Source organism: Rhea americana, unplaced genomic scaffold (assembly GCF_003343005.1).
Source record: "Rhea americana isolate MKP2758 unplaced genomic scaffold, rheAme1 scaffold_10, whole genome shotgun sequence".
Taxonomy (NCBI): Eukaryota; Metazoa; Chordata; class Aves; order Rheiformes; family Rheidae; genus Rhea; species Rhea americana.
In genome coordinates, this window is record NW_028185039.1 from 452,099 (window position 1) to 464,387 (window position 12,289).

The 12,289-nt window shown below is 38.7% G+C and overlaps 1 protein-coding gene across 1 annotated transcript in view; it reads right to left on the reverse strand.

The window, feature by feature from the left end:
* The window catches only part of SDK1 (sidekick cell adhesion molecule 1), a 407,922-nt gene that overhangs the window by 151,161 nt on the left and 244,472 nt on the right, over nucleotides 1–12,289 (reverse strand). Inside the window, exons 6-7 of the mRNA XM_085300428.1 lie at nucleotides 9,409–9,520; nucleotides 8,254–8,444 (exon numbers count right to left, since the gene is read on the reverse strand). Coding sequence (XP_085156554.1) covers nucleotides 8,254–8,444; nucleotides 9,409–9,520 — 303 coding nt within the window. The remainder of the gene's footprint in view (nucleotides 1–8,253; nucleotides 8,445–9,408; nucleotides 9,521–12,289) is intronic.

A 12,289-nucleotide genomic window follows, 5' to 3' on the forward strand; every position in this document is an offset into this window, starting at 1 on the left:
TAAAAGCATCATAAAAAAAGCCAACAATTATTTGCTATGATGAATATGAATTTCAAAGAGAGTCAAGTCAATGTCAGGTTAGATTTAGGGTTTTGCACTGCAAATTAATACTCAGAGCAGGGGGCTACTTTTCATTTTATAGGTTTGAATCATGGAATGTTTTAATTCTCAGTTCAGAAGACTCTTCCCGAGAGGTTTATAAAGGTTTATATTTATAACACAGGATTTTATAGGATAGTTTGCTTCAGTATCTAAACTAAACACCACCTCATGAAGGCATGAAGCATGACAAATAAAGTGCCATAACATGTCAGAGAGCCTATATCAGAGGATAAGTGCAGCATAATTAAAAAAAAAAACTCTCCTCAACAGTTTTATTTCTTGAAAGCAAACAGATTTAATGCTTTAATTGAAGTTACAAGTTACAGTAATAACCACAAAAACCTACACTTTATCATTARAATTAAAGAAAAGATATTAGACGTTTAATTAAACAAAGACAAAATTCCAGAAACGGTAGAGCATGCTGTCATGTAACTCTTTCTTCTATGCAGCATAAAATTGAAGAGCATCATGTCAAAATCCCACAGGCATTAAGGTTGCAGTAATTATCATGGTAACTAAAACTGTCATAGTCTCTTCAATGCAATTATCATCCGAGTACTGTTTTGAGAAGCATTTTATTCGATTGTAGGTACAGTTCTATTGTAGCCTAAGCAAACCAACTGTGAAGTTTTAAAAAATACAGACAAGGCAACATAAATGGCTTGTAAGAACAAGTTGCTTGCACTTTCATCTTAAGGAATTCAAGTAGGTTGGAAAAAAATGTAGCAAGCTACAAGCAAGATCTGCAGTCATTTAAGCCGATCTTTTCTCAAAGCTTTTCACCAATCATATGTGAAAACCAGATGTGCTGTTTGTATTTTTGATAGGATGTAACTTAGTTTCACAAGTGAAAACAAAATCACATCAATTTATCCTGCAAACATCCTGTTATTTCTCCTGCTATGACCTGTAGCACAGCAAGTGTTGCTATCAGCATTTCACAAAGCGATTATGCGATGTGCCAGCRAGTACGCGCCGGTAACCACCAGGACTGCAACTCCGAACGCACTCACAGCACGCCTTCCCGCTAACTACAATAAAATATTTGCTTGAGTGCACAGAACTGGGGTCCCATTTGGGCTCCGATGAATATTACAATTCTGTATTCATTCCAAATAAAGTCAATCAATATTAGTCTTCAAAATCCTCTGCAGAGGAGGAGGTGAAGATGCAAAATAATCTGGAATATACATTTACCCAGCAAAACCAATAAAACAAGCTACATGATTTATTATATTCTAATAATATACAAGTCTTAACATTATTGATYCTCACTGCCTAAATATAAAGCTATTAATAAATATGCATAATAAGAGGTGATTTATTGCGTATGATCTCATGCATTAATTTAAACAACAAATTGAAAAGCTCAACATTAATTGAAATTCACTGATGAAACACAGTGTTTGACATGTTTGATCATCTAAATTGCTGAGCCATCTGCAATCCATCTAAGTCCACGTCCAGGTATTGTACGCTTTCCCTTRTTGTGCCTTCCTCCAAGCCTTATCTTGATACTTTCCTTGAGCTCCAGTTCCCAGAATTTTATCTTTCTGGTTTCCAAATTTTTAGCCTAGTGTCCATCTATGTGTCCATCTGTGTGCCCTCTCTTAAAACAAATCTTGAACTTTTTGTTCTATTTCAGTTTGTTGGATTGTGAGGGGAGGCTGAGGGGAAAGGTGGCCAAAGTAGCACAGAAGCAAGACAGCACCCAGGTACAATCCAGGTCTTCTAATTTTGTGCTTCTAGCTGTGGATGTCTCTTCTGTCACTGAGGTTCCAGCATATTTTCCTCTTTTTAGGGGATTACTGAAAGTATCCCCTTCACCCTCCTCTTTCTATGGCTTTCTAACTTTAATAGGAGAATTTTTAAACCTGGCAACCTTCAGCTGCCAGCTCTCAAACTTTCTCCTGGATCAGCAACAACCAGTGATAGTTTGAGATTTATCTTCAACATGGGTCTGCAGTCCAGCTGCAGAACAGCTAAGGTGACTTCAAAGATGTGAGTGGCTCCATGACCACTGCTTATGAACTACTACTGCACACAGCTGCTGCAGATATACTTGGCATATTTATATAGCCTGCTTGGCCCCTCTTCCAAAATCCTATCTCACCGCCTGTGCTCCTTCAAATCACGCTTTACTACCCTCAAAGAAATCAGTTATAATAAGAGATATTTAGGTGAGTTGGTTATTGAGCAATGAATTACCTGAGAAAAAACCTGAAGTTGTTGGTAACTGTCACTTCGCAAACAAGACTGTTACAGAAGGAAGATTCACATCAGCTTTTTTGAAAGAAGTARGAAGACATTATAGCAGACGAGACAGAGCAGCAGATAAAGGTCTGGAGTCTGAAGGACCCTGGCCAGCTCTCAGAGGACTTTCAGAGTCTATGTAGGGTCTATGGTGTGCAAGTCTATACCTTGCACACCAACAGTGGTGCTTTTGCACATGTATGTCTYCTCCTCTAGCAACACCAATAGGTCCTCAGAGGCACCATTTTATCTGCYTACTGCATTGAGTAGTAGGGGTTTAGAGCTTCAGCAGTACTCAGACTGATTAAAAGATTAAGCAGGAATGGCTCCAGTTACAGGTCCTAGATGACTGAAATCTAGGCTCCTTACTTCTAAGAGTCAGGAATGCRATCTGCATACGAGGGGTGTGCCTAAAGGCCTAGAGACCTGCTGCAAGTGTGAAATTCATGGGAAGTGAATTTGGGTGCTGTACAAGACCTGGCAAATATCTATTCTGGAAGAGGCCATAGAAAAAACAGCAATATTTATAAGGGTCAGATGGCATGGTAAAAGGGCATTCTGGCTTTCTGTATATATGACTATATTGCATATTTATAAGGCTTAGTTTGGATCACACAGTGTGAATTTGAACATTTATTGTTGTAGGCAATAATCATGTGCTAAAATTTAATACGCGTGGTGAAATTACAATGTCTTCCAAACTATCTAACATGCCAGACAGAAGCCCCCAGACACAGCCATTTCAAGGAATGACAGTCGTCTCTYGGTATCAGGTCAAACATTTGATTTAAATTACAGAATCACAACAGTTAGAGGAGGAAGAGACCTATYATACCAAGTTCACCCTGCTGGCAGTGAAGGGTGCTGTGCAACGAGAGGGGTCATGTCTCATATTAGACCGAAAGAAACAGATACTGTATTGTTCAGCTATCATATTGGTGTTTGACTGATCTTAACTAAAAGGTCAAGAACAAGCAAAAGGGGAAGAGAATATTTGAATATAAATGCATGCTTTTTATAGTTGTTGAGGGTTTGGGGTGGGGGGTGTTGCACTACAGATATCATTGCAAAAACAGCCTCTCTGCAAAACCCTTGGGAGCCTGCAAAATTTGATACCATTCTAACTTCTCCGACACAGAGTTATATGGTCACTGATTTTAACATTCAAAAGATAGCAGTCAGCATCCATTACATACCCTTCAAGCTGCATTGGAGATGTGTGACCTAATCCTAGATGCCTACATGAAAGTCAGAAAGAACAGAGAAAGCCCCAGGGGCTCCTCCAAAGCTGAAATTACTGCATCACTCAGAAATTCAGGGCTGCATACTTAAGAGGAAAACTGAGCCCTCAACATGGAAGCCTTTCTCTAATATTAGCATAACCTAAGTTATTTGGTGAATATCCTGTAAAGAAGGTGGAACAGAAAACTTGAGAGCCCCTCACAGATACAAAGTCTGTAACTCCAGACAGAATATCAGACCGTGCTGGGAGAGTACGCACYGTGTACACCCAGGTATAACAGATTCCTTGAAGCAGGGTTTTTCCTTGCATGAGTATCAAGTTAAAATAGAAACAGATGAAAAGCTACTGTCAGTCTCTTGTTTTGAGCTTTGCGCACTCTGAGTCATGGGAAAAATCCTTCTGGCTTGGGAAGAGCTACTTTCAAAAGAAGATGCAATTACTGCACCTGGGAACCTATGGTGGTGCATACASCTAACCTCCCCTAACTCTAAAGTCCTGTAACAGCCCAGGGCACGCAGCTTCTGCCTGCAGAACCCAGAGAGGAGGGAACCTCCAGGACACGTCATGGACAGAAGTGGACTTCCCAGAAGTCCCATTACTTCACTATGGGATAGGTCCAGGCTGGGTCCTAYGTGCATTTGGGTACAAGCAGATACAGATGTCAGTCTCATGAACCTCTATGGCTCACCAAACCAAAAGTAGTAATGAYATAACRAAAGCGAGAAAGATTATCAAACRGCTGGTCTGCAAATTTCAGGTTTTYTGTTTAAACTATTGTTTAACAGCTTTCAAAACCCTTTCTTCCACATAACTTTTTTTTCAACAATTTTTCTGCTCATTTTTCTGCTTTGAGCCTCTGTCTCTGCATTTAGACCAAAAGATATTTTATATATAAAATAGTTTTCTTGAAAATCCTCATTCTTCTCTTGTGCACAATACATACACACAATCATCATGGAAAAATTCCTTCCTTTGCTTTGAAGACATGGTGTGTAGTGTTTCTGAATATCTAAACTGGAGCCATGAAGGTTACTATATGCARAGAGCTGAGTGCAAAAAAATTAAGGGCCTAGCAACAGCTGAAAATAATTTCTGCTTTTATCAGCAATATAAATACTTAATGGAAATYCATGAACAATGGCAATGCACAAGGAAGGCCCTTCTGCATCTCCACACTTGCTCCTGGAGAAGTGGAATGAAGGAGGAATAGCCCTACAGATCATCTCAGCCTCTAGCTAGGTTGSTCCTCCATACTAATGTTTTCTATGTTTCTGATGTGTTCCTGAACCCCATGATCCCATGAAGCTGTATCGTTTGTACTTTATGAGAATCAGGACAGACAGACCTACAATGCTCACTTAATTCCCTATTTTCAAAAAGAAATATATTCAGTTAGGATGTAAAAATTCTCTCTAGGAAACACTGAGATAAGAATAACACATCTACTGATGCTTRTCAATGCTTCCAGGCACAAAACAGCACCAAAAAAGAAGGSAAATCCTCTACTGTGTTTCTGCTTTGTGCCATCATATGATAATAATAATACGATTCTACCATACTCCTTTGGATACGCCAACAAGGCTTCAACACTCAGTTCTGTGTGACACCTGATCATACAAGGTCATTCTTCTTATGTTTTTTTTTTTCCTCATTTTGTTCAGATTTTACTTTCTGACTGCATCTGCTTCAAAGATGACTATAGTTTTCATGTAGTGGAATGGTTTCATTTCTTACTGTCTAGTGTACCTAAAATTCATAATTTCCCACAGAACAATCATTTTAAAAATGACTATTGCAATTTGTTGCTACAGGAACTTACAAAACCAGAGCAGAAGAATTTAAGATTAGCTCCATTTTCCAATTGGTTTGCTCATGAAAAGACTCCCTAAATTACTTAATTTTCCACCAGTTAGTGGTAAAACAAATGTGCTCTTATCTAATCTGCAACAAATCTTCCCCAAACTGTTACTCTGCCAACTGAGGAATGTGCTACTTTGTTAAAAATTATAATAACTGCAGCTAATAAAACCAGAGTTTGGAACCAGCTCAGTTTAACTTTGCTGGAACAATACGAAAATGTCAGAAAGCTCTTTGCCACATTCAAAACAAAACTGCATCACAACAAAAGGCTAGAGCACTTTCTTTTTGCTCATGCAGTATTACTATATTAAATATTCAGACTTTTCAAGTGTTAGGGTGATCTTAATTTACAAACAGGAGATGCACTCTCAGGAATATTCAGAAATAATTTCAGAAACACTACTGTAGGTCACAAATGGGAATTTAAGCGGACTATACACACCTTTGTACTAAGCTCCATTGCCTTCTAACAGAATTSTTGTCACCTTTTGAGCATACTCTCAAGTTGTGTGACTTAGCTGGAAAAAGCAAGGACTGATGTATTTGTTATAAAAAGGTTCTTATTAATTCAATATTTGTGGTATCTTTGATGATCCATCTTTTAATCACTAGCCTTGTTCTACCTGTTAATAGCAGAATAATTTTTCCTGTCAACCCACAGAAGTTCTCACTGCTATACTATGGAGGGTCTTATTTTGTTTATCACAATCATTTTGAAAACTATTAACACAATTTCCTTTTCCTGCTAGTCAAGACCCCTTACCAAGCCCATGGCATACTATCTCCCCAGAGAAGCGCAGCTCATTATCAGATACATTATCAACACTACAAATACCTCATACATGCAAATAGACAAGCATACATGAGTCTCTATAAATACTGCTCCAGCAGGTTATGAGGAATATATCACAAAAATCCTCAGAATTATTTGATCAGAAGAAGGAGGAAATGGGGGTTGAATCTTGTTTGCGCTTTCTTCCAGGACACATCCTTTTGCTAATTAAACAACGGCCTGATCCATCCCAGAATTCTACGTGTGAATAGAAGTTACAAATTAGCTACTAACCCTTTGCTTTAGCTTCCTGTTCAGGATGAGAGATCCATTCTCCAGCTTAAGAAACTCATAAATAAAGAAATGTATCAGCCTTCGCTGACACATTGAGTAAAACCTGCACCTGAAGTGTCTTGTTCCATCAAAACGAAATAAAAGTAATTGGTAACCAATTTGTTTCTGCTTTCTTTCATCTGCTTGTTCATATCTACAGGCTTTCTCATAACTTCATTCCCTGACAGCCCCCTAAAACTGGATACGAAATACATAAAACATCTAAAAATAAAAGAGTAGATAAGCTACTAAAGGAAGGCAACTTTGCTATTTTAGTATGATCCCCCAATGACTGTTTCTCATTTTTATTGTAACTATATTTAAGAATCTTTTTATATTAACCGAGAGGCTGCTTTAAGAATTGCACTAGGCTGGACCTGACAGCAAAGCAGCAAAATTAAGCTAGCTATAATAAAATCTTATGAATAAGGAAGAGTTTAAACCAAAACCATAAATAAGTGAAATCTGACTCTGCTCCTTAAAGGGGAGGGAAGCTGTGCAGTCATAATTCCAAGAAACAGAGCACAAGGAAAAAGACTGAAAGCAAACTAATAAATATAATAGAGATACGGCGCTACAAATGAACCTGGAACAGAGCTTTGTATAAAGAGTAGTTGTTTTCTCATTTAACATTAACTGCTTTAAATTGCTTTAAAAGGATAGATGTCATACAGCTGAATCTTAAAAACTGTATTTTCAGAAGGCTAAAGGAATGTAGACAACTGTATGCTGAATTCTCTCCGCAATGTACTACAGAAATTCATGCATATGAATTCTGATCAACATTAAGAGCTTGCATCATTGCCAGAGCAATAATCTGTCCAGGACACCTACATGGTTACCACTGGGACTAATACCTAAGGCCTAGATTTATACAACCAGCACTGGCTTATCATTCTAAAACTTCTTTTTTATACTAAAATTCCTCACAAGCTTTAGATTGTGCCCAGTGTGCTCATTTGCATCATTATATCAAGACACGATACAACACAGTAACTACCACTTTCAAACTATGACCTCCCTACTACAGCCAAATTCCAGCATAGCAGTGATGGTGGAACAGGCCAGTCCCTCCAAGGAAAAGGGCTGAAATGCATTCATGCCTCTTTAAAAATATTAAGTCCAAAGCTTCCCYTATGGTCAGAGGTCCAGCACGTAGCACTGATGTTAATCTTACTTCCTTCTCCCTTTTGTTGCTTCAGTAACGACATCTGCCTGCCTGTGTGCTCCGGAAYGTCCTTGGCCCTCCAACTGGCTCTTGCAAAAGATAACATATTGAAGTGCTCCTAAAAAGCTTCATTTGGAAATGCCGGCACTTGACACATTAAAACTAGATATAAGCAAGCTGAGAGTTAATCAGGATTTAATGCAGCTAGAAGACAAGATGTGGAAACTGCCCAATAAGGATTTTACTACTCTATTTCCCCAACTTCTGATTAAATACATAGTTTCACAGGGGATTCAAAATCATATCAGTGTTTTAGAAAAAATCTATTTGATGAATTTATATTCATGGAGAAGAACAGCTGAATTAATTTGGAGGATAAACCCCTCTGACCTCTTTTGTTCCATTCAGCGATGAAAGGTTCAAATGTAAGGTCAATAAAATATTAAAATATCAATTTTTTCCTATTGTACCTGAACCCAGAGCCTATTTTACTAAAAAACACATTGCCTTGAGAATTACCCATTATAGAAAGGAAGGCTTTCGCTCTTGCTGGTTCCTCTGTGCTGTCTCTCAATTTCGCTTCACAGAAGTACATCCCAACATCAGCAGAGTTAGGGTTGGTGATAGTGAGACGTCTCCCAAAACTGCTAATTCCATTGGTTATTTTTACTCCATTTCTCTTCCAAGTCATGCTTAGTCTCTCAACAGGTCTTCCAAAGTTATAAAACAGAACAAAAACACAACAATAAAAGAATATCCATTACAGAATATACTTATCTGCAGTAATATACTCCTCTAACTCTTCCTCTGTCCCAGACATTAGATGTTTAGAAGTAAATCTATATATAACTTCAACGTATCTAGACCACAGACTTTGTAAATAGCATTATGCAAGCACATCTAATTGATACAGCAATAGAACTTAGGGATTCATAATTTGATTTCTCTAAGCAAAAAGATATAATGAGTAAATACTGCTATGGGAATCAGCTGCACAGGAAGTGCTTTCATTATAACTCAATTACCAAAACAATATTAACCATATCAAGAAAATCTCTGCCCTCAGAGGGGAAAGTAAATCTGTTGGATGTCTTATCATCTGAGGACCTCAGCTTTTCACTTCCCCTAGAATTCAATGCTGTTCCTACTGGATGGAAACTTAGCCCCACGCACAGTAGGAATGCTACAAACTGTATGTTATAGCACATTATACACAGCTGAGTAATAATCAATGTAAACTGAATCTGTAATAAATTACTCCACAGAGTAGAAAGGAGGAGGAGAGCCTTCATAGTTTATTTGCTAGGAATTGCAGACTGTTAGCTTAAGCGATACTACTTTTCATGTCAATAGGCAATGCAGGTRTAATATTAACCCTTAACATAATTGTCTCTTGTAAGATAAACTTTGCTGATTGAATCACACTACTCTACTTTTCCTTACAAAGTGAGCAACAGACAGTAAAATAGCTCTATCTGTATTCTAACTTTCCCAGAAAAATAAGTATGTTCAACTCAGTAATGTTGGACAAACGAGGTTATTCGTAAGGTTCTTCAAAGGAAAGGCAAATTACATGCTGCGTTCTGCTCCAATCACTAAAATAACAAATGAAGATATTTCTGTGACCTCTTCAGGAAAGGACAGTCCCTTGCAACCGCGCTGCTCTGACGATACCTGGCACTGGCCACACACTCCAGCGTGACGTCACCGCTGCCGGCTACGACGCTCGTGTTCTGCGGAGGGACCACGATCGCAGGAGCCGCCGTGTCGGACGGGTCACCGGCACCTACATACGCAGAAAAAAAAAAAAAAAAAAAAACAAAACTCGTGAAGCCTCTGTAGCTCTGCAAACAGCAACGACAGAACCGTCCCAGGCAAAGAGTCCTGTAAAGAGTCACAGCCGCCACTGTCACTCTGCAGCCTTAGCAAGGATTTTAATCTCCTTGTTAAGGGGAGATCTTCAGCAAGGCCGTTTTCAATGGCTTGCATTACACTGCACAAACACACTGTTTCAATATACCCAGCTTGGTGCCATTCAAAACACATAACTCACAAGAACGACTCCCAGATGGAGTGCAGAGGCCATTCTCAAACAGAGAGCAAATAAATTAAGCATCCTAAAGGTTTTCTATTGTTGAGCACTTTTATTTTTATCAAATGTTTGCTGACTTACATTTTTTTAAGATCTTTTCATGTTTTGTTTAATCTTACCACTTCCATACTATTTCAAAAGAGTCTGCCAATACTCATGTTAGTTCTTTAAAAAGATTTTACCCACYGGGGAGCAAATAAGAAATTAACAGAGCAGTATATCACAGCAACTTCAATCCCCTGCTCTTATCAGCAAAGTAAATAACCCAAATCTGCTTCTCTTTTGTGAGGCATCATACTGTAAATAATTTAGCCTATGCAGCAGTCAGCAGACACTTAAAAAATGGCTAAAAGGCTGCTTGTAAATTATTGCTGTATACATTTAATAACTGAATTAAAATACCCAYGCATTTGTGGGTACTTTGCTTCAAGCAATTCATTTGGGAAAGAAAAATTGGCTATTTTTTAACTTGAATATGAGAGTAATAAAAATTTCTAAAGGTAGAGAGCCCCATAAATGAAATACAGAAAAAAGAGACATGAAAATAAATCTAAACTGATGCAAATTGAGACAGCTCATCAAATGTTTTCTACAAAGGAGACTAACTCATGCACGTTATGGGAAAGCAGAGTGACAAAGGCCAGGTAYGAACCCTGATACCTCTCTTTTAAGTTACTGCCCTGAAGAACAGCAAATGGAAAGAAAAGTCCCTGCTTATCTAGCAATCGGTGTGCCAAAAGCTATTTGCCATACTATTTCCCTTGCTGGCTAGACAAAGCTTTGCTACTGGGGCTCAGAAACTTTACAAGGTTAGCAAAGACAAATTTCTGAATTTTTGCAAAATAAATTTCTGAATTGCAGAATGAAAGCACATTTCCATTTTAACAGCTTTTGGATTGATAGCAAATAATGTACTAAGGGAGAAGAAACCTCCTAAAATAAAACTGTAAAATTTTAAGAAAACCACGTGCACACCAGAATAAATTCAAGCATTTGTGGAAGCACTTAAGTGCTGAGAATATACTTCAACATTTCTTCCAGGAAACATGCTCTGTTGACCTAACGGAAAGTTCTCATTTGCAATAATATAAAGTCAATTTTTACGCAACCTCAAAAATCTGAATGTGTAGCAGATTTTACCTCTGCTCAATCACACTCYCGCAAAAGGTAGCAAACCTTCTAACAAAATATCTATGGGGGTCTTACAGGTATTCCTGACAGGCATCACCCAGATAGTAATCGAACAAAATAAACAACAACTGCCAGCCAGATTAGTAGTTTGTTACTGATGAGAAGAAATAACCTCAGAACTGCGGTTCACCACCACCCCTCTGTGCAGGGAGAGGGTTTACAACAGTAAATGCTTAAAGAGCAACAAACAAGGCAAAGGCAAAACAGGGCAAATTGGGCAATAATCATTTCTTATCTCCATCTGAAGAAGAGGAAAACCACTTGTTCTGCTTATCAGCCCCCTGGAGAATGGCTCAACCACACACAAAAAAAAGCACCAACCAAAGAATAGAAGCTGGCTTTGCTGTAACCTCTAGGAGTTTACCAGATGAAAAAGGCTCTTTGTGCAGTAAACAGATAAGCACAGGAAATAAAAGTGCACTTTACTCTCCCTGCAAGCAGGAAAACCTAAGAAGGTTTCTTTGACTTTATTACTAATTGTAACAAGAACCTAAACAAAAGTCGGCCTGCACAAATCTGTTTTAAACAGTCTTCTGATAAAGATCTTGAGTGGGTGAGTTAATTCAGATGTGGTACAGAGAGCTCATCAAAATGCTTAGCGCTTGGATTCTGCATACTATATCCAGAAATGTCAGCTGCAGAAATAACAAGAATATATATATAAAACAACACAATTTCCAAGCATTATCTAAACAGTTCCTAGGCAGCATTCATATTCATATTTCATATTCAAAACCAGCTTAAGCTTCCATTTGCAGCACAAAGAAATCACTTGCCATAATTCACTCTGGTCCCAACCCTGCCAAATAAAACTCCATCAGGATGTTCCCACGGATCCTTTTGCAGAAGGGTGGCTGCGGCTTCGCTTTGTGGCTGCCGAAAACAGAGGAGGAATTTAGTCCTGCGTTAGGGTAAAAACCTCTACATGGCTGGGTTCTGTGTGCAAATGTCCACGACAGTCTTTTGGAAAYCTATCCTTCCATAAGGAAACCCCAGGTTAGAATCCAGGGAAGCAGCCAAGCCCCTAGGCCAGCTAAGGGGGGACGTGGTGACTCTGGTGCAATGACGCGAGTGACACAGCAAACCAGGTTCCAGTCGGGCCACGGAGGGTACGGAGCTATCGCAAACAATCGGGTACTGACAAATTGCCCAGACTTTCCAAGTTTCTTATCTTTCCAGCCAATGAAACCTTTGAAGTCCCCTCCTGCCTCCTGATCTATTGTAGTGACACGATTCTGCTCGACTAGGTGCTCCACCAGCACACCATGAGGA